This window comes from Sinohyriopsis cumingii, chromosome 15 (genome assembly GCF_028554795.1).
Source record: "Sinohyriopsis cumingii isolate HCF-2022 chromosome 15, ASM2855479v2, whole genome shotgun sequence".
NCBI classification, from domain to species: Eukaryota; Metazoa; Mollusca; class Bivalvia; order Unionida; family Unionidae; genus Sinohyriopsis; species Sinohyriopsis cumingii.
In genome coordinates this window covers 57,452,875-57,479,516 of record NC_142975.1, presented here as the reverse complement: position 1 = coordinate 57,479,516, position 26,642 = coordinate 57,452,875, and the positions used below count along the sequence as shown (strand labels likewise).

The 26,642-nt window shown below is 35.5% G+C and overlaps 1 protein-coding gene across 2 annotated transcripts in view; it reads right to left on the bottom strand.

Annotated features, from left to right (window-relative positions):
* Positions 1-26,642, bottom strand: part of LOC149781856 (dynamin-like GTPase OPA1, mitochondrial) — a 98,538-nt gene that overhangs the window by 40,310 nt on the left and 31,586 nt on the right. For both annotated transcript variants that reach the window (XM_089936051.1, XM_089936052.1), the window contains 10 exons: positions 21,745-21,819; positions 20,940-21,011; positions 20,403-20,502; positions 17,379-17,509; positions 13,256-13,328; positions 5,879-5,951; positions 5,333-5,448; positions 3,756-3,820; positions 2,363-2,439; positions 1,681-1,773 (listed from right to left, as the gene is read on the bottom strand). In XM_089936051.1, the coding sequence (XP_089792177.1) occupies positions 1,681-1,773; positions 2,363-2,439; positions 3,756-3,820; positions 5,333-5,448; positions 5,879-5,951; positions 13,256-13,328; positions 17,379-17,509; positions 20,403-20,502; positions 20,940-21,011; positions 21,745-21,819 (875 nt within the window). The remainder of the gene's footprint in view (positions 1-1,680; positions 1,774-2,362; positions 2,440-3,755; positions 3,821-5,332; positions 5,449-5,878; positions 5,952-13,255; positions 13,329-17,378; positions 17,510-20,402; positions 20,503-20,939; positions 21,012-21,744; positions 21,820-26,642) is intronic.

The window sequence follows — 26,642 nt, the reverse complement described above, 5'->3', positions numbered from 1 at the left end:
TTTTGTTATTGACCTCATGTAGTTGGATTCAGATGGCAGAACCTGATAGTGATGTAACAGGGCATTGGTATCCTCCTTAACTGTGTCAAATTCCTTATGTTGATAACAGGTTATAGGATATTTACTCTACAAAACTGGACCTTATTGCACTGTGCAAATGATGAGGGATCTGCCTTTTCCATAGCTGCTAAGTGTATGTAATGCTCTCAAAGTCAGCCACTCGACCCAACAGTGATAACAGTTGAACAGTGGTTGGTCTTTGGAGATTTGCCATGAACATAATATTATGCATGTCTAGTTTATCGTTACCATGAACTTAACATCATGCATGCCTGGTGTATCATTACCATGAATTTAACATCATGCATGCCTGGTGTATCATTACCATGAACATAACATCATGCATGCCTGGTGTATCATTACCATTAATTTAACATCATGCATGTCTGGTGTATCATTACCATGAATTTAACATCATGCATGCCTGGTGTATAGTTACCATGAATTTAACATCATGCATGCCTGGTGTATCATTACCATGAATTTAACATCATGCATGCCTGGTGTACCATTACCATGAACATAACATCATGCATGCTTGGTGTATCATTACCATGAACATAACATCATGCATGCCTGGTGTATCATTACCATTAATTTAACATCATGCATGCCTGGTGTATCATTACCATGAATTTAACATCATGCATGCCTGGTGTATAGTTACCATGAATTTAACATCATGCATGCCTGGTGTATCATTACCATGAATTTAACATCATGCATGCCTGGTGTACCATTACCATGAACATAACATCATGCATGCCTGGTGTATCATTACCATGAATTTAACATCATGCATGCCTGGTGTATCATTGCCATGAACATAACATCATGCATGCCTGGTGTATCATTACCATGAACATAACATCATTCATGCTTGGTGTATCATTACCATGAACATAACATCATGCATGCCTGGTGTATAATTACCATGAACATAACATCATATATGCCTGGTGTATAATTTCCATGAACATAACATCATGCATGCCTGGTGTATCATTACCATGAACATAACACCATGCATGCCTGGTGTGTAATTACCACGAACATAACATCATATATGCCTGGTGTATAATTACCATGAACATAACATCATGCATGCCTGGTGTATCATTACCATGAACATAACATCATACATGCCTGGTGTATAGTTACCATGAACTTAATAACATCATACACGCTTGGTATATCATTACCATGAACATAACATCATGCATGCCTGGTGTGTAATTACCATGAACATAACATCATATATGCCTGGTGTATAATTACCATGAACATAACATCATCCATGCCTGTTGTATCATTACCAAAAATGTAACATGTATGCCTGGCATATCATTACACTTAAATTTGTATTAGAGCAGTGTAAAAAAATATATCTTACAAGTGCTTTTTTATTTAGAATGTGGCCATATTGGGAGAGAAAAATCACCTATAAAATGGGAGGTAGCTTATGATGGTAGCATTATTTATGACAACATTGGTGTGCACTTATTATGATGAAATTTTGACTTCACAAAATTTAAACAAAAGTGTTATATCTTATTTTGGCCAATATGGCTTTTATATTTCATCATATAAGATAAGCGTATAGTAAAAAACAGAGCTTACCCCACATTATCTGACTGTGCTGCTGGAAGGTAAATACTCTCAAACACATATGTGGCTGCTTTTTCCCATAACTTCTTGGTAAAAGCTGCTTCCCTGTTGGAAGCAGGGGAAGAAAAGAAAGAATAAAGTATCAGAAATCAAGAACAACAGATTGCAGTCATTCAGCTCTCCAATTCCTAAACAATAGATTATATCAAAATTCATTTCCTGCAAATCAACACAGAGATTTAATATGTTCTCTAGTTATTACACAATACCAATAAGTGGTGAAATAAAGAATTATACAGAATAAAATTGGTACTGAAAGACCACTGTTATGCACATGTGTTTTGATTATACAGCATTATGATCTATTATGAGGGACCACCTGTCCTGAGAGACCATAATTTTCAGGCAGATGAGATGGTTAATCAAGACAGGTTATGCTGTACATGTATTTATTTTACAATCATGTTTTTCCCAATAACATCTGTTATCCTAAACAAATGCATGCATCACTGAAATGCAATTGAAAGTTTCCATCAAATATTAACAGTTTTAACCCAACATTATGACAAAGCTCACTTCTTTTGTGACACAAAAATACTTGGACTAAATACATATTTCAAACTAGTTCAAAACTTCCTTACAAAACGTACATTTGCAAAATAAAACAAAAGTCTACTTCATTCCCTAAACTTACCATTCTTTTGTGGTGACTTGACTCAAATTAATTATTTCATCAAGAATTTCTCCTCTAGCTTTTTCAAACAACTCATCCTGAAAATCACAAATTATTCATTATGAAAAAAATATTTAAAACTTTAACCCAAAACTTAACAAGAGGCCCAAGTATGCCTGATATTACTCACCTGATAACTTTCATATGTTAAGCCTGTGAATACAAATTTAGATACATCTTGAAACTGTGGAATTGTTGTTGTAGGGTTTAATGCCATTTTTCAGCACACAATAGGCTATACATGGCGACCAGTATTAATGGTGGAGGAAGAATCCGGGAAACCCCCAGGAAGAACCACCGACCCACGAGAAGCTACTGGCAAGCTTTCTCACATACCCACATTGGCCGAATCTGAGATTCGAACCCACGCAGACAGAGGTGAGGTGGCAGTGATCCATAACGGAGAGCGCTTTGGACCACTCAGGGCCCCCAAAACTATGGAGTGGATAGAAGCATTTAGAGAACTTAGTTGCTATATTATCTTTTAAACTGGGGTGATGCTCATCTTCTCTTTTAGGCCATATACTTAGGAGATTAAAACACGACAGATTCTTCTGCTAAAAATCTTAAGTTGTTTTGTAATATGCTTGCATTTTCTGATTGAAAAAATAGACAAAACATGGCAAGTAATATAAATATCAGTTTTCATTCAATAATGTACATGTATGGTGTGATTACTTTGTCAATTAGAAGCCTAAAATAGCAATTGTTGACAGATGCATGACAAAATGAAGCATGATGAATGACGTAGTTAACTATACATGATGTACCATAAGCTCACTTAGTGCAAAGGCCATTCGAAATCAATTAAGTCTCATGTTTTACAAATTATTCCTTTCAAAAATGAAATATCTACAACAACAAAAAAAACATCTCCAGAAACATAGTCAATAATGAAGAAAAAAATATCACAAAGTGTCCAAAATGTTGTCAAGCAGAGAATTCAGGTGTAATTATTCTTAAGAAACCTTGAAATCACGTTCGTTTATATTTTAGCAATTTATCTTAGAAAATTTAATTCAAACACAATCTATTGGCCTTTCCTGAAATGATGAGCCCTGCCACCTCCCTTCCAGATCACCCCAGAAAATTCCTGTTTGAAACAGTAAGGATTGAAAAATGGTTTTTATTGTCATCCCTTGACCTTGAATTTTGAATCTGTTAGCCTGAATATGAAAATCACACCAAAACAACTACAGGTGGTAAAACTATGCCAAACCCATTATGATGGTACAGCACCTACTTATTTTAAATTAATGTCTACTTGACCAGAAAACAATATATTCAGAGACAAGAGGATTTTCCTACAGAAATTAATGCATGTATTGTGTCCCATATATCAATATGTACTTACTCTATCTAGTTCTCGCAAACGTGGGAAGGTATTTTTCCATTCTGTTTCCAAATTGAATCTTGTAGCTGAATAATAATAATAATAATAATAGGTAGATGCTGTTACAGACATGCATATTCCCATACATCAGACATGTTTTTCTAAACATGTCTGTCCTGTAAAACAAACAACATACCACTCCATCCCCATGGGTTATGCTGCAATTAAAAAAAAGATTATTTCTTGCACATCTGAGCATGTCTAGCAGTAATAATGCAAATAAATACTTAATCAACAAGTTGAAATTTCTAAATTCACCTTTTGTGAAAATTTGTCAAGAACTCCACCAAAAACAGGCCAGAGCCAAAAGTTAATGTACATAATCTCATATTACAAATTTGACCTTGAGGTAGATCGTATGACTACGAATACATGAGACATTGTAAAGTGAAGATACATAAATTGCTAAAGTTTAATTAAAAAGATTTTGCTTAAAACGTTAAACCTTTACATAGACAGAGATCGCTAATTTATTGTTTTCCCCATCTATGATCTTGACCTTCAAGCTGGAGACATTGCCATAATATGTGACACAGGTCATGAGATACAACGCGTTAAAATGTCATTAAAATGCCTTCATTGGTTTAAAGGTTATACCCCAGATAAAGATACTAGTCCAAGTTACATTTTTCTTGCTATGATGACCTTGAGGCAGTAAATAAAATATGATATGCAAAAAATTCTTCAGTGATTCCAAAATTATACTCTCAACTTAGATACAAGTCACAGAATTACATTTTCTATTTCAGTGACCTTAACCTTGAGGCTGGTGCCATGGCTAAATGGGTATGGTATGTGACACACTAACTACAAGATATGATTGGCTAAAGTTTCATTAAAATATCTTCATTAGTTCAAAAGTTACACTCCAGAATTACATCAATCCTAGCCTTTTGATAAAGGCAGGACACATGGCTACAACATGCAACACAATATATACATGACATACAAAATGGCAAAAGTTTCATGCAAATATCTTCATTTATACTCTGGATGAAGACACATGTCAAACAATTACATTGTTCCTTTAACCTGACCTTGACCATGGGACATAGGGCATGTCTATGGTATGTGACACCCCATCATTACATAACATATAGCTTACAAAAGTTCCGTTAAAATATCTCAACTGGTTCAAAATGCATACTCCAAACAAAGAAACCAATCACAAAACTACATTTTAGCTTGCCATGACCTTGACTTGGAGGATCTGGCAGTGGTATACATCACTCCATTTAGTGATGATATAAACTATGGCAAAGTTTACAAGGTTGTGGCTCAACACAAAAATGTAAGCTGACAGATGCTTTTAATACGCCTGACTTAAGATGGGTATATTAAAATAGCAATAATAAAATCACATGGCAATTGGCCAATTTAATGGAATTCATGATCATAGTCACTTAATATTGGGGATCTACTATATACTGATAGACTCTACAGCGAAAGATTAATGTATGCACAGACAGTACCACTTAGTCCATGTCATTTCTAAGAAAATACAAGAGTCAGTGAAATGGATTCTATGATCTTCTGACCTTTGAAAGCATCAGCCTGCTGCTCCACACTCTCCTGGACCATCTTCCAAAAGAGTTCTGACACTGCCATGCTGAGGTTCTGAGTATTCATCTGGGTCGGCATTAGCACTCCTTCCCTGTATATAAATGACATAGACAAAGACAAAATCTTAATGGCGGGTAGTTATCTTAGGTTTGTTTATAACTGATAACTCATAACATTAAATGTGAAACTTATTGAAATAAACACAAAGAATTTCAAATGAATTCAATACTCAATTTAATTCAATTGTTTCCAAAGCAAATTCAGTGGGTATATGCATTTATAAATGTCTTTGGATACTCAAAAAATAAATCTTACATTTTTGCATATTCTCTATGGTTTCCTCTCACAGCTTTTTTTCTTTGTTCTTGTTAATTTTAGTATGTTCACCATGCTTTAAGCCCATTCTTCTATATATCATTTTGAATATAATGGGATTAAAGGTTACAAAGCTAAAGAAATGTAAAATTTATCACAATACTGAAACGTTGGCAATTTATGTGTATGATACAGATTAAACTTACTTAAAAAGCTTTGACTGCCTGAAGAACTGTTCTTCATATTCCTTTATACTCTGTATACTGTCATTGGCATTACCTAGGAAACAGAAAACAAAATTCAAATATTAAAAAATCAAGATGATCTTAGATTTTTCAAAGCATTTTTGGGAAGTCGAATTTCAACTCATTTCCAATCGCCCTAAAGTGTGTTTCTTCCAAATCTTGACCTCTGAATTCCAAATCAAGAACAGTCAGACTGGAGACTGAAAACAAGTACAGCTCTCCCCTTTTATAACATGCTTCACTAATATATAATTCCAGATATAACCCTGCAGTGCTATCGACCTCAAAATCAAAATTATAAACTTTTATTTTTTATTTTTTATTTTTTTATAAATGTCAACATCTAGCAGCAGAAACCTTTACATCAAAAATTTCTGTACTTCATTTGAACATTACCAGAATGTGTTTTGTTTTTTTACGGTCACAGCTTAATTCTTTTTAGCCATTGTTGTATTCAGGTGAGTTAAGATATTGTATTTCTAACAGGCTACTGAACATCTGATCTCACCCATGTCTCTAATAAGCCATAATTATCTTTGTTCTGTATCATTGTTTTTGGCTGAAGTACACCCGACTGTCAAATTTGCCTTCAGTATTAAAGCACGTTTCACGAATATGCAGAAGACCATCTTATTGTTGGCCATTGTTTATTGACACACATAAACAGATCACAGAAAGGATTACTGGCAGCATGTCTTTAGAATGTACTACTTTCTGTAATCTGTTTCAGTGCAGCCCAGAAGAGACTGACATTCATGTGCATAACATAGCTACAGGACAAATAAAGTCTATTCAAACAACTACGTGTCACTTTTCAGTGAAATCAGATTTAAAAGTGAGTTTACCAGTATTTACAAGTGAATTAAGACGTTTCATCTCGCAACTGAGACATCCAAGAAAAGAAAAGATTAATTTGTCAATGGGATTGTGATTTAAAGGGATTCATGGAGGAGGATGCTGAAGAGGCCAAAGCTGTGCATCAGGGTCATTTTAATTCATTTTACAATCTTCAGCACTGGATCAAAATTGACGAGGACTGCCCCACTGTCGAATGTAAGACTGATGCTGACATCGTCCCATTTTTCTAGGTGCCAAAAGGGAACATTTAGATCCCAGTCAACCAGAAGATCTTCTATTGACACTGACCATGCTGTTTCCAATGAAATATTTGTATTCAAGATAGGTCTTATGTGACTAAAAAACCAGGACATTGAGCTCTTGAAAATTCTGCAACTGAGAAATATAAAAGACTTTGCTAAAAAATAGAAGAAAAATGATCCAGTCTGAAACAACCTAAAATCATGAAATACTTCTGGTAGAAAATGTTTCTAATATGAGTGAATAGTATTTATTCTATTTGGATTAGTACTTTTTATGAACAAATTTGTTTTTGACACTGGATTTTGAATGGATTACAAACAAGTGTGCAAGTTTGTAATTTTTTTCTTCTGTTATTCAATGTTCTGGAATTGCTAAAAGCATGTTGTACATAATGTGATGTCACTCAGTCACTAATCATAACATGTAACTGATATTTTGAACTGAAAATTAGATATTTTATTGATAAAAAATGATTACATTACTCAATGCACATATCTGAGACGTTCATTTATTTATGACAATATATATGACAATATCGTCTGAAATAAACCAAAAAAAGATGTTTATTTTATTTACTATTCTAAATATTATATCAGACGTAATTAAATGTATTAATACCATTTAGTGAAGAAAAAAAAATTACCAATACATTTGACGCATTTTGTTCCCCCTTCCCCCACAACACACAAGTACACTCATCATTTTTTATAATTTTTGCTAAAGACCTGTTTAGTACATAACAGAGTCAGCAGTTATGGACCACAACTACCGCATTATAATGGAGGGAGAGCTGTATAACAATATCTTTCTTTAATATTTGGTATTTCTAAGTAAAAACTTTAAAAGAATAAAATGAAGGCCTAGGAATGTATGTCAATCCCACAATTAAAAAATTCCTCTAAAACGTGTGACCTTGAGCCCATGGTCAAAAGGCCGAGTTGGCATGCCTTAGAATGAATTGTCTTAGCTTGACAATGATACATTGCAAATATAAAGAAAATCTGAACAGGGGTTTAGGAAATATCTAGAAATGAGAAAACTAAAATCTAAATGTAAATTTTCTATGTTATCTTGACAAGAAGGCCTTAGGGGGCAAGCATGCATATTACTGATGTTGTTGTTCAAGGGTTTAATGCCATTTTTCAGCACAAGATAGGCTATACATGGCGACCAGTATAACTGGTGGAGGAAGAACCCTGGAAAACCCAGTGAAGAACCACCGACCCACAAGAAGCTACTGGCAGGCTTTCTCATGTACCCACACTAGCCGAGCCTTGGACACGAACCCATGAAGACAGAGGTGAGATGGCAGTGATCCAGGACAGTGAGCGCTTTAGGCCACTCGACCACTCGGGGCCCAGCATATTACTGAATAAGTTGTCTTATCATCATAATGATGCATCCTAATGTTAACAAAAATCCATCAAGGGGCTTAGGAAATATAAATAAAACAACTTGAATCAAAATCGTAATGAACTGGTTATAATATTGATGCCACCACTGTCTCATGAGAAGAGCAACTTCTATGTTCTGCTGTGGGCTCAACAAAAATGAAAATTTTATTCAAAGCAGTTAGTTTAAAGAAAAGCATAACAATTTTGAAGCTGGATAATATGACATTGCATAAAAACTCCTTTATGATATTTCAGCCAAGTTCATGACAATTGTTAGAAACTGCTTCAGGCATATCAGCTCCCATTATGATAAATGTTGTTGATTTGAATTCCCTTTATGACAAAAATGTTACTGGTTACTTTATGGCATTTTAGCCCACTGATGACAAATATTGCTGACTATTCTATGGCATTTCAGCCTGATTTATGACAAATATTACTTAGAGGTGTAAAGAACTGCAGTCCACTTTATGACAATGTTACTGACTACTTATGGCATTTTCAGCTTGCTTTATGACAAATGTTACTGAATGCTATATCACATTTCAGTCCACTTTACAACAAATGTTACTGAATGCTATATAGCATTTCAGTCCACTTTACGACAACTGTTACTGAATGCTATATCACATTTCAGTCCACTTTACGACAAATATTACTGAATGCTATATTGCATTTCAGTCCACTTTGCGACAAATGTTACTGAATGCTACATAGCATTTCAGTCCACTTTACTACAAATGTTACTGAATGCTATATTGCATTACAGTCCACTTTACGATAAATGTTACTGAATGCTATATTGCATTTCAGTCCACTTTGTGACAAATGTTATTGAATGCTATATAGCATTTCAGTCCACTTTACAACAAATGTTACTTAATGCTATATTGCATTTCAGTCCACTTTGCGACAAATGTTACTGAATGCTATATAGCATTTCAGTCCACTTTACCACAAATGTTACTTAATGCTATATTGCATTTCAGTCCACTTTGCGACAAATGTTACTGAATGCTATATAGCATTTCAGTCCACTTTACTACAAATCTTACTGAATGCTGTATTGCATTTCAGTCCACTTTACGACAAATGTTACTGAATGCTGTATCGCATTTCAGTCCACTTTACAACAAATGTTACTGAATGCTATACTGCTTTTCAGTCCACTTTACGACAAATGTTACTGAATGCTATATCACATTTCAGTCCACTTTACGACAAATGTTACTGAATGCTGTACTGCTTTTCAGTCCACTTTATCACAAATGTTACTGAATGCTGTATTGCATTTCAGTCCACTTTATGACAAATGTTACTGAATGCTATATAGCATTTCAGTCCACTTTATGACAAATGTTACTGAATGCTATATTGCATTTCAGTCCACTTTACGACAAATGTTACTGAATGCTATATAGCATTTCAGTCCACTTTACTACAAATGTTACTGAATGCTATATTGCATTTCAGTCCACTTTATGACAAATGTTACTGAATGCTATATCACATTTCAGTCCACTTTACGACAAATGTTACTGAATGCTATATCACATTTCAGTCCACTTTATGATTATTCATTACTGCATTTGTATGGGAAAATATGAACAAGTTTTTCTAATGGAAATACTGCACAACCTTGGGAGTGCATTATATCTATCCAACAAAATGAGTTAATATTTTCCCATACAAATGCACTAATCTTTTTATTATATGCTAATTTTTTAAATTCTACCTAATGCTTAATTATATTAACAAAATACACTACACGAAACAAAGTAACTGAATGTATGCCGCATTCCAAACTAAATACACAAGCGCATATTCATCATTACACAACAACATTATTACTGCACACAAAACTCTGCCCAGATAAATCTGAACTTAGTTGCGCAATCGACATAACTTTTGAAAGAAAATGGCATCTAGCTAAAATTGAAATCTGGAATCATATTGTGAATGAATGCGCATTGAAACAACTTTTCCATTTGATCTGGAATGAATAGATTTTGGCATTTTTTTTTATTCTACGAAATTTCATGATTATGGACTGGATTTATATGTGACAATTCCACATGAAATACATGGGAATGAAGAAGCGAGGGAGAAGCATGTTAACATCTGCAAATGTGTTTCTGTTTCTGTCATTGAATGTTTTAAATCATAATGTGGGAAAAATATGAAGTCTTTTAATTGCAATTATCAAAAAGACACTATGGAATTTAATGCTTATTTCATTTTGAACGCAGTAAGGAGGATGTAATTGCACTTATCATTAAAATTACAGAACAATTTCGAAATATGTAATCAAGATTGAGAACCTATGACATGGCTCATGTAATTCAGATTTGCAGAACTAAGAAAGTATATTTTGAGGAATTCAGGATGTAAAACTGTAGGTATATTTTTTGCCATTCTTATCACCAGCTAAAGAAGACAGTATATGACTTGTCACTTGTATATTATTTGTAAGGACCCTTTCTTGCCTCTGTTGTATACTGTAGCTAGCCTAAATCCGAAACATTGTATAATGTGGAATGTGCCAAAGCAGCTGGTATGTGGCAGTCCATGAAACATCTGTATTAGTTCATTCAGAAACAAATTTAAACAACCACAATGTAAAGCACCTCTTACACGAGTGTACATGAATTGTTTAAAAATCAAAAGTGCTGGTGTCTGTGTCCATTATTTGTTTACAATAGAAAGTAGTTCCTTTATGCAAGTGAATGCAATATGTGTATTTGCACACGAGTTCAGTATTGGGTAATACTGAATGATTCTGACAATGTAACGTTAACGGAGAAAAAAATGAGCATATAATAACAAATGTTACTGAATGCTATATCGCATTTAAAATCTAAGCTTACTAATACACATGTACATTTGTTTTCCTTTTGTCCCTAAAATTCATAATTTAACTAGTTTACATGCAGATTATCCAAATTCCAATGGTCAAAGACCTCATTTCAAAAATAGAGGAAAATCCCTGTACTATCCAATCTTTTTTTCTTCCTGTTAAATATGATTGTCTTTTCTAAAATTACATTTTGTTAGCATGTGATTTATGGACTGGGAAGGGGAGCTATTGTTTCCACTTAAGCTACATTAATAAAAGGATCTTGTAATTAATGATTTGAAACAACTACAACATTCATGGAAAACAGAACCCCTTGAAAACTTATACTCCATAAAAAAAAGTACTCAATATCTCCCTATAAACCTCCCTAAAATGTTTTCATCAAAAAAGGACAAATGTTTTGGACTGTGAGCAACAAATAGCACTATTTCAATTAGTATGTGAAATTCAAATATTGACACTTAATAATGCAAAGGTATAGGATAGATAATGCTGCTACATTTGTTTTCCAATAAAATATACACCAAGAATTCATTTATTAATTCATGCATGCATCTTTTTTTCTTTCCTCTCCACATGTATGAATATTGTATAATGTGCAGAGTACATTTTCATATGAGTGACTTTAAACTAATTTTGTGGGAGTTCTTGCACATCACTGCTTTACATGTGCATGAATTCATATAAATTTTGCATGGTTTGCACAAATGCATGCCCTGGCAGCATCTCTGTGGTCAGTTACACACTCTTTAAGCAAAACTAGTCATAACTGCCTAAGATGGATAATACACTGTATATCAGGTTAACTTCAAGTTGCTAAGATTGTGCCTTTTATGACCATTACACAAATTTTCATACATCCCATTTTCATGATCTCATTAAAATGCTGGTGCTGGTATCATGTCCTGGAATACAGTCATTCAAAACAATCTGAGATCATAATTATGCAATAAAAACCATCTACAATATACCTGCAACAAAAGTATCATGCACATCACATTGTACTTAGTATTTAATAGTCCTCTGTGAAGGCACTATTACAGTATGGATGAAGCTGGAGACTACTGACCAAAAAGGACTAAGTGACTTTGATCTGTGGTCAATCTTAATGCGCAGGAACAACTATTTTCTTGTTAGTCTAATCATGACCATGACCTCTGACTCTTAAAATGCCAAGGTGAAAGTCAACCACCATGTTTAGTTGTTCTTGTTGTTGTTGTAGGGTTTAATGCCATTTTCAGCACAAGATGGGCTATACATGGCGGCCAGTATTAATGATGGAGGAAGAACCCGGGAAAACCCAGGAAAGAACCACCGACCCACGAGAAGCTACCGGCAAGCTTTCTCATATATCCACATTGACTGAGCCTGAGACTCGAACCCATGCAGACAGACCATGTTTAGTCAAGGAACGTTTCAAGAATAAAAGTTCTACTGTGAAACCATTTTTTTCAGTCATCCTGATGTTTAACCTTTTAATCCCAAAAGGCCTCTTCCATACTTTAAGTGCAAGCTATCCATGAACTTTGGTCAAGGTGTGATCTAGAACAAAAGTTTATATGTAACAATCATTTTCTTATTTCTGTCATAGTGACCTTGGCATTTGACCTCTAAACTCAAAAGCAATAGACTTCTTACCTATCCCAAGTGCAAGTCATACAGAAAGTATAATAGTGGAGAACAAGTTATTAAGCAACCATTTTTCTTCTTGCAGTCAGTGACCTTGATGACTAAATCCAATATTGACAGGGTTCTTCACTACCTCAAGTACAAGATATACACACAATTTGATAACTGCACATGGTCAAAATATATTGTTATTGTGCAGAAATGAAATTAGTAAGACAGATGGATGGACAACATCATAACAATATGCTCCACCTTGGGGGCAGGTATTTAATAATGTCAAACATACAAAAATGGGTCACAATAACTTAGTTTGAAGAAAATACTGATGTAACTTGTGCAATGTACAGTTCAACTTACCCTTGCCAGTAACAACTGCAAAATATCCTAGAGCTTTCATGGGGAAAAGCCTCCCTTCCAATATGGACTTGATCTTGAAAAAAATAAATTCAAATTACAATTATGCAGTACTTTCATCTATTACAATGAAGCTTTCTGCTTACACAGGTGAGAATGGAACTCTGAATATATCTGGATACAGCTACAGATGAAGAAGTTATGTAACGTTTAGCACATCAACTCAGCATTGTAATCATGTGGTGCTATTATAACTAGAAAAGTGAGCATCCATGCAAAACAAAAATTAACTTATATTACAACATGAGACCTATCTACAACAGGTACAATGGATGGAAGATATATGGACTAAACAACAGAGTGCAATAGAATAAAGTCAATTTATGCACACTGTGTGTAATCTAAAGATAATAGTCCTTTGAAAATAAGATGCACTACTGTCTGAAATGAATTACCAGGAATTTAAGATAAGACTAATCAATCTTTTTAACTGCTGAGTGTTCAAACCATCTTTGGTAGTCATGAGTGATAAGATTTTAAAATCAGCTGCCATAGTAGCCTTGTTGGATGTCAGACTGGTACCTTTTTCATTTAGGACAAATTTGAAAACATCAGAAGACTTGTAGTGAAAACTTCATGTTGATATGACCATCCATTCATGAGAATCAATACAAGATTTTATAGTTCATTGTGGCAGCCATATCTAATGTCAGACTGGTACCGTTTTCATTCAGAACCAACTAGATATCATAGTTACTCTTCTGGTGAAAACCCCATATCAATAAGACCTTCCATTTCAGAGTAGCAGCAATCAGATTTTCAAGATGGCCTCTGTAGCAGCAATATTGGATATCCAATAAGCACAATATCTAAGAACAACTAGTCATCATAAGCAGTTTTCCACTGAAAAACTCACACTGATATGACTTTCCATTCAGATGGCTGCTGTGGAGGCAACATTGGATGTCAGATCATCACCATTTTCATGAAGAGACAATTAGACATTGTAAAGCCTTTCCGTGAAAACCCCAAGTTGATCTGAAGATCCTCTCAGTAGGTGTAGCAATAGCAAGAGTTTCAAGATGGCAACTGTGGTGGCCATACTGGATGTCGGAGCAGAATCATGTGTATTTAGGACCAACAACACCTTAGGATCAATATGTGTGGTTTCACAACAATCAGATGATGGATAACAGGCCATCCCACATGCTCTTTGGTCAATGACTAGTATAACAAAAGACTAGCGCAATTGTGATCAAAATTGCTTGTATAAATAAAACAACTGCATTATCAAAAGCATAAATGCCAAACCACAGAATGGTATAGGCATAATTACATGTTTCCAAAAAGCTTAATATGAACATAAAAAAGTTGTTGTTGTTGTTGTTGTTGTGGGGTTTAACGCCATTTTTCAGCACACGATAGGCTATACATGGCGGCCAGTATTAATGGTGGAGGAAGAACCCGGAAAACCCTGGAAAGAACCACCGACCCACGAGAAGCTACTGACAAGCTTTCTCACATGCCCACATTGGCTGAATCTTAGACTCGAACCGCCGCAGACAGAGGTGAGATGGCAGTGATCCGTAACGAAGAGCGCTTTAGACCACTCGGCCACTCGGGGGCCCACTTACTTCAGTACTTAATGAAAGCAAACAGATAACATAATTTCTTTACCGTGTTCAGCGATAACGATACTATCATCAGCAATCGGTATGTATGTATGTATGTATGTATGTCTCGGGCTCGGTTTATGTGGGTATGTGGGGAAAGCTTCCAGTAGCTTCCAGTGGGTCGGTGGTTCTTATCGGGAATTTCTCAAGTTTTTCCTCCACGAAAGTATACTGACCGCAATGTACAGCATATCGTATGCAGAAAAATTGTGTTAAACCCCAAACAACAACAACAGTATGTATGTATGTATGTATGTATGTAATTTAAAGGCACATCAGCGCAACAACTTTAGCTATATAGTGCAGAGTAAGTCTAGCCCCCCCCCGAGAAAGGTATAATAAACAAAGATCAAGGCGAATGAAAGTCCAGATTACTACAATATACAGGGCACTTAAGATGCAACCGTCCGGTAGCTATTATATATGTCGTTTCCGCAGTTAAAGGGTTAACGAAGGAAAGAAGAATATGGACTCGTGTAAGCCTGTATAAAAAGATCCCTTTTACATTTTTCGGGCCATTTGCATTAATAGATTGTTAGATGCAGCATCAAGTATATTTTTAGATTCGATTTTAAAACGACATTATCAAAGTGTTTTCTATCTGTTTGTGTGTCTGTCTGTCTCTATCTCACACACATACATATTTGCTGGAATACTGAATTATGTTTGACAAATGACAATGAATACATGATGTCTATCTGCCTATTGTAGCGATTTCATCGAATCTTTAAGCAATCAATCGATCAATTGATCAATCGGTTGCGCGATACAATTACAAGCAAATTACTTTTATCATATATATATATATATATATATATATATATATATATATATATATATATATATATATATAGAGAGAGAGAGAGAGAGAGAGAAAGAGAGAGAGAGAATATTATCCATATTATCATCTTTTGTAATATGCATGCGTACATGAATTAAATATTGTACCTAAAATAAACCGTTTTGAAAACGAGAGTAAATTTGAAAGAGAAACAAAATAAAACATGTATAAATTTTAATTGGTAAACTTGACATTATCATCGTAAAACTGGTTGTCACCCCTCCTTATTGATATTTGTTTTCTCTTTCTTATTTCTGTTTTAATATTCCTTTTTGTGTATCTCGCCTCACACAATCATAACATCGTACAAACGCTCTTGTCCTATAGGTAACTGACAACTTAGATTTATGTGTATACTTCCTTTGCACGATCAGATCCATATTGTACTTTAATCATAGTTATATGCAACGTTCTTACAAGTGGCACCTAGTCAGTATTACTTACAATATATGCCTGAGTGGAATACCATGGATAGTGCAAAATGGGGCGACAAAAGGGTATTGGCAGAGAAATCGAGGGCGCTTTAAATGGCCGATTTTCTACGTCAATACATTTTTAGTCCCTCACCATGCAATATCACTGGTATCATACGAGAAAAGTTTGTCTAATTTATAGTCTGAAAGCAGTTTTTTCTTCTGATTTTTGTATGATAACTCTCATTTTCTAACCCGGGTCACATCATTCTTTTATGCACCAGCATGACTTTTGTTTTCTTCTGTTGCATTATCTGTCATTATACATATTGTCAATCATTTTTGACTGCCTACGTGATAAAATTTATGTCTTATTACAATCGCCAACATTTCGTCATTTGTTGAATGATAGTTATTTCATATACTGAAAGAAAACTGAATTGATTTGTTGTGGGGTTTAACGCCATTTTTCAGCACGATAGGCTATACATGGCGGCCAGTATTAATGGTGGAGGAAGAACCCGGAAAACCCCGGAAAGAACCACCGACCCACGAGAAGCTACTGGCAAGCTTTCTCACATGCCCACATTGGCTGAATCTTAGACTCGAACCGCCGCAGACAGAGGTGAGATGGCAGTGATCCGTAACGAAGAGCGCTTTAGACCACTCGGCCACTCGGGGCCCCTACATAAAAAAGTAATCTATTAACTACATGCCACAATTACGGGAAATTGTATGAAAAATGTATATTTATTTTTGATACTATCCTGGATCTGCAGCCGGTTAAAATTCTTGCCACAAATGGGCAAATTCCATGTGGATTAAATCCAGACTACAAACACAAAATATTAACAATATATTTATATACAACACTCACTTTAACTAGTCTACAATAGATACATATATTTAATGATTTTTCTGAATAGTGTATTAATGCTAAATCTATTGATGATAATAATAACAATAATAATAATAATACTATTGCACATAATACTATCAATAATATGAATAATAATAATAATAATAACAACAATGATAATGGTATTTAGTGCATGATACTTGTTCAAAAACTAAGCTTGAAAGGTAGAACAGGCATAGAGAAGTTACCTACGAACAAACAACAGTATGGCCTTGTCTCATCAGAGGCTGCTACTGACAGGTTGACAGAATATAGCTTGAAACAATAACGGTTAACTTACTCTATCAGGATTATACAAGTTGCTTTCAGCAAGATCCACTTTAGTCAAGACAAATATTGTCCTCTTCCCCGTTGGATCCATCTGGCTTACCAGGTCAGTCACATTACTTCTCTCGGCATCCAGAGATCCATCTTAAAAATTGGAAACAAATTATAATGTTAGCATGTTTTATTGAGAATAAATTCTTTGCTCTTACATTTGTTAATTTTTGTTTAACTCACAATGAAATGGGGTTCTCTGTAGAAATTCCTAAATTCCTAGGTTGATTCTGTAATTCCCAAAACGAGAGATGCTTACTGAATTTTCTCTTAAGTGTGTGTGTGGCTTTAACAATTTCTCCATCATATAGCTATGATGTCTGCAGTGTGGCAGTTTATAATGATGTCTATCACTGAGGCATCATGTCACAAACATATAGCATCATGTCCCACCCAGTCACATTATCCAGATACCAAGCCATCCAGTCCTAACACTAACCTCTTAATGCTGAGGACATCATCAATGCGACACAACATCAATAAATCCCTACCACTTCAATTTTTTTGGATACAACATTAATAAATCCCTATTTAAATTTTTTTGGACACAACATCAATAAATCCCTACTATTTCAACTCTGTTGGACACAACATCAATAAATCCCTACTACTTCAACTCTGTTCAGTTTTCACTGTGTGTCATGTTTGTTGAAAATAAACATTAATGTTTGTAAGACTGCATATCATGCCAAATATTTGACTTGCTGGCTGAAAAGTGACAATGCAATAGTTCTTTTACTGAAATTGTATTTACTTTTTTAATCTTCACCCAGTTTAACATCATATATGTTTCTTTTATTGTTACTTCAAAATTGAACTTGTTATTATATTTGCTGATCTCCTATCTGAATTAATGTGCAAAATGAAAAATCTTCACACATGTATTTACCTGTTGTGTGCAGTTCTGATGTGCAAAATGTGAGTTGTATGCATATAATACCTGGTTTATCAAGAAATATATATCATATTATACTACAATTAAATTACAATAGTTTTCTTAATGCCAACATTTCGGAAAAAAAATGTTTCTTCAATAACATTTGCCTAATCATAATACCTCAAGAGTATGTTCACTTCCTGGCAAATCCAACCCTCTCAAGTTTAATTTTAGTTGTAACAGAGCTAAAGGTTGTTTGCCCTCATTAGTTGGAGTAGACAAGTGTGATCTCCCTTTGTAAAGTGTGACTGGTGACAAATACCATCAATACTTCAGTTACTACTGGAGCAGAATTCACCCTCTACTCATAAGAGTTGGTAGGCAAGCAGGACAACGTACAGTGAATGACATAACTTCAGGATGGTCTGGCTAGCAAAGTCAGAAGGCAATCCTGCATACCCAGCTTCAACATTCCCAAGTCCATGCATAGGCAGGGATGGTAATTGGCCGGGATGCCTAATTAGATTAAAAATGATCCTAGTTTTATCCAACTTGCTTGTTGACATTCTAAAAATCAAGGCTTCATACAGTATGAGTATCTAAGGCAATTTCAATATTGCTTGAACAAAACTGTTTTGTTTAGCGTTGAGTGGCTCTAAAGTGACCATCCCTTCAGGCTTGAAGTCCTCCATAAAACGGGTCAACAATTCCTCATTTAGATGAATGCTTAAGATTTTGTATTTGGATGATTTTAGAGACTGATCTCTTTTCACAGCCTATTAATGCCACTTTCAGCACATCATAGGCTAGACATGGCAACCAGCATATTTGGGGGAGGAAGAAGCCTGGGAAGAAGTACCTACCATAGGAAACTACTGGCAAGCTTTGTCACATGTCCATATTGGTTGACCTAGATTCAAACTCACACCAAGAGAGCTGAGATGTGTGAGTGATCTGTCAAGGAGAGCACCTCAGACCTGAAAATGCATATTCTTCCCACATCCCACACATGCTACATGGGTGTGCAGAAAGACATTTTGTGCTATCAAGACACATCTCACAGTTATCCTCCGTGAATTTGTGTATCTCCACTTCTTGTACTTGATTGGCATTTTTGTATTGAAAGAAGGAATAAAAAACAAACAAGTACATGGAGCAAATAAACAAATTGCTTAAAAAGATGAACTCATGTTAGCATTCTGACTTATTATACCACTTAAAATACATGTTGGATGGTAAACATTTATTATAAACTGCAATGAATTATTTATTATTGAAGGTACTGTTCACAAGTTAAAGTTTAAACAAGTAAACATCTGCCACCCAGCAGGCACTAGGGAAATTATTTGTAAGAGTTAGTTCACCCCTTTCTCTCACACACACACACCCACACCCACACACACATATATATATATATAAACAAAAAGACCATTATTCGTCTTTCAGGAAGGGTTGGATTCAGACAGAGCAGAGATTAATTTCTAAATGTAATGTGACCAGGTAATGTATTTCATGGAAAAACTCCTGCCATGAGCTGAAATACTGTGGAAAATACCACTTGATTTTTGCGAGGTCTCTAAAAGTGAGTGCCTTTTAGCACAAGCAAAAGTAGCAACTGAAGTATGGAAGGGATTTGGTGCCAATCCCTCAATCCAAGGGAAGATCACTCTTGTCCAAAACTCCCACCTATGTGGGCAGACAATGTTTTGCATTTGATAGCTAAAACTGAACTTGGTAGGGCAGAATATGCAAGATAGGGGGCATTCTCCTAAGGTATCATGACTGTGTAATGCAACTGAAGAAAAATAAATCTATATTCAATTACAGAATTTTCAGCTACTAGATACAGTAATTCATAAATATATGAGATGTAACTAATTGTCACTCACTTATTGTTTTTATTTTTATTACTATTACTAATACTACTTCATTATTATTATTATTATAATTATTATTATGATCATCGTCATCATCATACAGTGTATGCACATACAGATGTAAATACATACACAAGCATGCATGCACACAAACACACACACACAAAGACAAAAACAAATATATACCTCTAAACAGAAAGCAACTCTACTTATAATAATAAAAGTCTCCAACCTTGTATACAAAGAATAATAGCATTTGGATTTTCCATGTAGCTTCTGACCATTTTCTTGATTGAATCCTTTGTATCTGGGGCCATGTCTGTTGTAACAGTCTAAAACAAATTACAGATATCAAATAATAGTGATTTCTTTCTTTATGTATACTAGACACTGACTAATCTATCTCCAACAAAGGATGCATTTTAGTCTATTGGAGCATAAACCAGTAATTACTTTGGTTGGTTTTAGGAAATTATTATCATAAAACATGGCACACACAATTTTTAACAATCTACACAAAAAATGGAACCAAATAATACAATAGTATAACAACATGAATATTACTGCTCCTTGGACTACAACCATATAACTTGCATATTTGCTTCAACTGTAGAGCCATAATGTGAACTAGCTGGTAGCTAATTTGGTCACTTTGGATAAATAAAGAATATTATTATTATTATTATTATTATTTAAAATGCTTAAACTGATAAATCTATCATTTGAAAGCATCTGAAAAAGTGTTTGATATAATTAATAATGCACTTACTGAAATAATACCAGGTAAATCTAGAAGAACCATTCTCTGTAGCCCAGGCCCTTTGACAGTCATAGATATGCACTGAAAAGATTTTTTTTTAAATGTGAAGAGAAGTAAATGGCCTGTTTGCTATGTAATAAAACCAGACCATTGTCTGGGGAAAAGAGTAAGAGAAAAAGAAGTTGCCCCATCTTGGAGCACATGAAGATGTTGTAGGTACTGACCCCAATCATCCTAAGAAGTAACAATACCCATTTTAAGTCATAATTTGTTCCAATTAATTTAACTATGAAACAACCCAACAGTATTCTTGACATAATGCACACTCTAATGTTAAACTATTGATAAAGTTGGCACACTCAATGATCCGAAAATAACTGTATTTAAAAACAATTATCAGCAATGTGATGCAAATATAATAAAATTCAGGGGTGAAGAGGGTAGAAATGTTAGCATAGGAGCAAACAATATGCTTAAGATTCCAAATTATATAAAAGTCAAAAAATAAAAAACAGAAGAGAGAGATGCAAAGTTACATCAAAATGTTGGGCATGGAATAAACTGGTAAACAAAATTAGGAAAAATATGATGAAAGATTTGGCATGAACAGGAACTGAATAGATTTTTGTTACATAATGTAGTGATTATGTATTTAATACAGTAGTTATGTAATAGTGCCAGGTCCCATGTCACTAGATGACATTGGATGCAATGTAATAGGATTAGGTCCTGTGTTGCTGTATGACACTGGATGTACATGATGTGATATAACAACTAGAAATGCTAATGCTAGATGATAAAATGACCTATTTACATCAGTACTAATAGTCTGGCCCTCCCGGACACTGCCTTTCATACGAAATTCCACCTCCTTCCTCAGTGCTGCAAGCTGTAAAGAGACAACAATATTAGAATCTAATTTACTGAGATCTTTTTATCTAAGTCTACTGAGATCTTTTGATCTGAGCCTACTGAGATCTTTTGATCCGAGTCTACTGAGATCTTTTGATCCGAGTCTACTGAGATCTTTTGATTGAATTAACGAGTTTTTAGAGCTCTTTTTCCCACAATGAAATTGCATGTTTTGATCACAATTTCCATAAAAGTTTATATCAAAATACCATTATGTTCTCTGTGCTAAAAAAAAAGAATTTTGCACAATAATTCTACAGTTTAAGTAACCTAGTTATTAATTTATCTATCTAACAGGATGTACTGTAGCCTCTGGAAACTAAGTGTGTGTGTGTGTGTGTGTGTGCATGTTTAATGTAGCTACAATGTCTGCAATGTGGCCGACCAGTCTTAACACTAACCTCTTAATGCAGAGCGCCAAGAGAGGCAGCTGTTAGTACCATTTTTAGAAATCTTTGGTATGACCTGACGGGGTTTGAACCTGCGACCTCTCACATCTAAGGTGGATGCTCTGACCACTAGGCCACTGGAGCAGTCTACAGTTTATAGTCAGATCTAGCACTGGGGCATCATGCCACAGACATGTAGCATCATGTCCCACCCAGTCACATTATCCTGACACCAGGCCAACCAGTCCTAACACTATCCTCTTAATGCTGAGTGCCATGCGAGGCAGCTGCTAGTATTATTTTCACTCATCTTTGGTATGACTCGATGGGGGGTTTGAACCCCTGACCTCCCACATCCAAGGTGGATGCTCTAACCACTAGGCCAACAAAGCAGTGGGAAACTAAGAGCTGACATACATATATGTTGGTATATACATAAACAAAATTTGAAAATCCTAAAATTTATATCATTCTAGGAAATCCTGATGCATATATTTGCAGGAAAGATTTATGATATAATATCACAAGTGTTAGGTGAAACACAGCATTTTACCTGTGCAAAGTACTATGCTGACACAAGGGAGACAACTGAAACTGCAACTAATCTAGGTATATAATACTGTATAAAAATTTTATGTCATGTGACTTTAAACAAATTGAACACATAATCTTAACACTCTTGAAATCTATTCTGCTATTCAAAGGGTAAATAGAAACATGATACAACCCTTTTGTTAATGTAATATGTACTGAAATGAAATGCTTATTGGTCATTAATGGCTGTTAAAAAGCATAGAGAATGACAGAAAGGACTATAATGTTCAGATGAAAGAAGAAAAAACAAAATTTGTAAGTGCTAAAAAGATCCACTGTTAATTCATAAGAGGTATTAAAAAAACATATTTGATCCAACGACCCAAGTGTTACCATCACTCATGTAGAGAAGCTTCAACCCTTTATCTGACACAGAGAAACATTATCACTTTATTGTCAGAGAGCACAAAATGAGTTTAGATTTGAAATCATGAATGGTACATTAGGCACCTGCCATGTGTTTAACAGGCCTGTATGAAGTGAATGGTTGACTCTAGTGATTAGTTGCTAAAAGACAGACATTCCTGAACTAAACTTACAGAACAGAAACCATTATTTACTTATTAAATTTGCCCTCATCTTGGCCGTCACCTTCAGATGACCAAATCTTTAGGGTTTTTTTATTACCCTAAGTGCAAGCCATCTGACAAAGTATTTCACAGAACTTCTCCTAAATAACAGTTATTGAGCAAGACCTATTTTTCTTTGTGCCACATTGAACTTTGACCTTTACCCCAAGATCAACAGGAATCATCTTTACCTTATATGCAAACCTTCAACAAACTTTGTTCAAGGTACATGGTCTAGAAAATAAAGCTGTCATTGAAAACCATTGTTCTTCTTTGAGCCAAAGTGACAATAACATTTGACATTCTGAACCCAAAAATGCTTGCCTTCCTTCTTACTCAAAGTGTAAGCAATCCACCAATTCCGATGAAAGTATAAGGTCCAGAATTGTTATTCAGCTAGTGACCTTGACATTTCACCTTTTGACTTAAAAATCAATTGGCATCTTCCCCACTCAAAGTGCAACCCATGCAGCAAGTTTGGTCCAGTTTTGCTATACAGAACCGTCATTGTGCAGAAAACATTATCTTTTTTCTGTCACCTTGACAGTGGAACTTTTGACTCCAGAATCAAAAGACTTCTTCCTTTACCAAAGTGCACCATCCACAAAGTTTGGTCATGGTAAGTGGTGCCAAAGTTATTATGATGGAACCCAAAAGGTAACAGATAGCCAGATATACAGATGGACAAATGTCACAGTACTATACACTCAGCATTCTTGCAAGCATACAAGGAAAAGGCCATATTTTAGTAAAGAATATTTCTCTGAGAATACTTAACTGGTCGTCCTAAAATGAGAAATAATCTAAACTACCTTCTGAACCAACTACATACTGTAAGAAGTCTTATACTTAAAAATCCCTAGAACTAAAGTTGTCAGTGAAAATCACTGTTCTACAAAACAGCCTGGCTTCATTCTTACCTAAAGTGTAAGCAATCCACAAGTTTTGATGAAAGTAAATGGTTGAGAACTGTTTTTCTGCTAGTGACCTTGACATTTCACCTTCTGATTCCAAAATAAATTGGCATCTTCCCCACCCAAAGTGCAACCCATGCAGCAAGTTTGGTCCAGGTCTGTTATACAAACTAATGTCATTGTGCAGAAGACATTTTCTTTTGTCTATTACCTTGACACTGGAACTTTTGACCCCAGAATCAAAAGGCTTCTTCCTTAACCAAGACCAACTATACATTATAAAAAGTCTTATAGGATGTATGAGGGGCAAAATTTTCATTTCTGAAAGAGAAAAAAATGCATTTCCATCTGTATCTCATGTAGATGAAGGGAAGTAGCCCTTACAGATTACCTCCCCTTGTCCACATTAGGTTGCCACTTGTATCATGGATTTTGACCAGTTTAAGCTTGAGCAAAATCTACAACAGGATGCTCACATTTGCAAGGATAGGTGGGAGAAATTAACAGTAATGTTATCTGGTAAATATTAACTGAGAAACATAATCTACGATTTCTTTTCTCCACTGAATACATTACCTGTCCTCATTAACTTCAGGAGAACTGGTATGAGGAGGAAATGCAAAAGCATCCATTATCCTCATCCCATGTCACCCTGTAGGTGCACAATGAAATGATGAACATCTCCTAACAAGACGATAACACAACCAAAGATTATACATGTACACTCGTACAAAGAAGATCACTTTGGGAACCCATACATGGCTATTACTTAACCAGGAAAAGTTTCTTCTGGTGAATCCAGTGAATGCTGTCATGAACCAAACGTGTTATCTGTCTGGCCCAACAAGATTCAGCTCTCTTCATTACAAAGCAATGATCCATAAATAGAAGCTGGAGAAAGCAAACTGGCATGCCAGCCAAGTGACACCACTATGTCTCGAATAGAAACATAACATTGAATACCAGGCCCATCAAACTTGATTGTGTTTCATGAATGAGATCTTCATGAGTTGTACCAGATATGTGAGACTTCTGAGTATGCCAATCTAATAACCCACCTTAGCTACAGGACCAGCACTTGTGAGGTTATACCTTGCCTTGCCATCTTATTAATTACAAAGAACCTCTGACAGGTTCCAAAGAAACTCTACAAGCATTATAAATAGCATCTGATTTCTGCAGTTTCACCTCCTGCAGTCATAAGACGAGAATGGACAAATAGTTCAACAGTAGTCAGTTCTTAAACAAGAAACCAAATTGCATTAGTATGACTGAGTCATTGGAAGAGAAATGCGTGTAGACTGATCATGCAACTCACTCTAGTAGTGCAGTCAGAAAGCCAGTCTTGATTGATAACAGCTTCATTGATGTTGAAGACTGGGACTCAAACATGAGTCAGTTGAACCATTTCAAGATCCAGAAAAGGTTTAGTTTGGGGATCGATCTAAGCAACCGTGCAGGTCAAGTCAAAACTGGACAAGAAACTGGAAAGATCCTTCTTAAATTCAATATTGTCTCTTCCATGATGTCTGAACATGTCTGAAAACATGAAACATTACCCTTCAATCATGATAGGGCTAACATTTTAAGCTTGCAAACTGGGGCATGGAGGCTAAGAGTGGTAAGATGTTAAAGTGACACCACTTCCCTTCACCTGCCTTCAAAGTGGATGGCCTTCTAGCTGTTAGGATCCTCTAAAGTGGAGGGCCTTCTAGCTGTCAAGATCCTCTAAAGTGGAGGGCCTTCTAGCTGTCAAGATCCTCTAAAGTGAAGGGCCTTCTAGCTGTCAAGATCCTCTAAAGTGGAGGGCCTTCTAGCTGTCAATAACCTCTAAAGAGGAGGGCCTTCTAGCTGTCAAGATCCTCTAAAGTGGAAGGCCTTCCTGCTATCAAGATCCTCTAAAGTGGAGGGCCTTCTAGGTGTCAAAATCCTCCAAAGTGGAGGGCCTTCTAGCTATCAAGATCCTCTAAAGTGGAGGGCCTTCTTGCTGTTAAGATCCTCTACAGAAGAGGGCCTTCTTGTTGTCAAGATCCTCTCCATGACTGAAGTGCTGAACTACACAAGATCCCACAGTGGAGGAGTTCCTCCTGACATGGATGGGATAACAATGACCTCAGTTGCTTGAGCAGTGTGGGTGTTGCTATGATTACATCAGTAAAGAGATCGAGCAGATCACAGACCTAGAATTTGTCTCATCGTAGAAGGCAGTCAGAACACTTTTGCAAGCCTTGCCAAACATCTTCCAGATCATTTTTGGTATTAAAACCATTGGTGGGGGTAGACATCCCCTCCCAGCTGACTGACAGGGTCCAGGCCTCTGGGGTCAGGAATGGA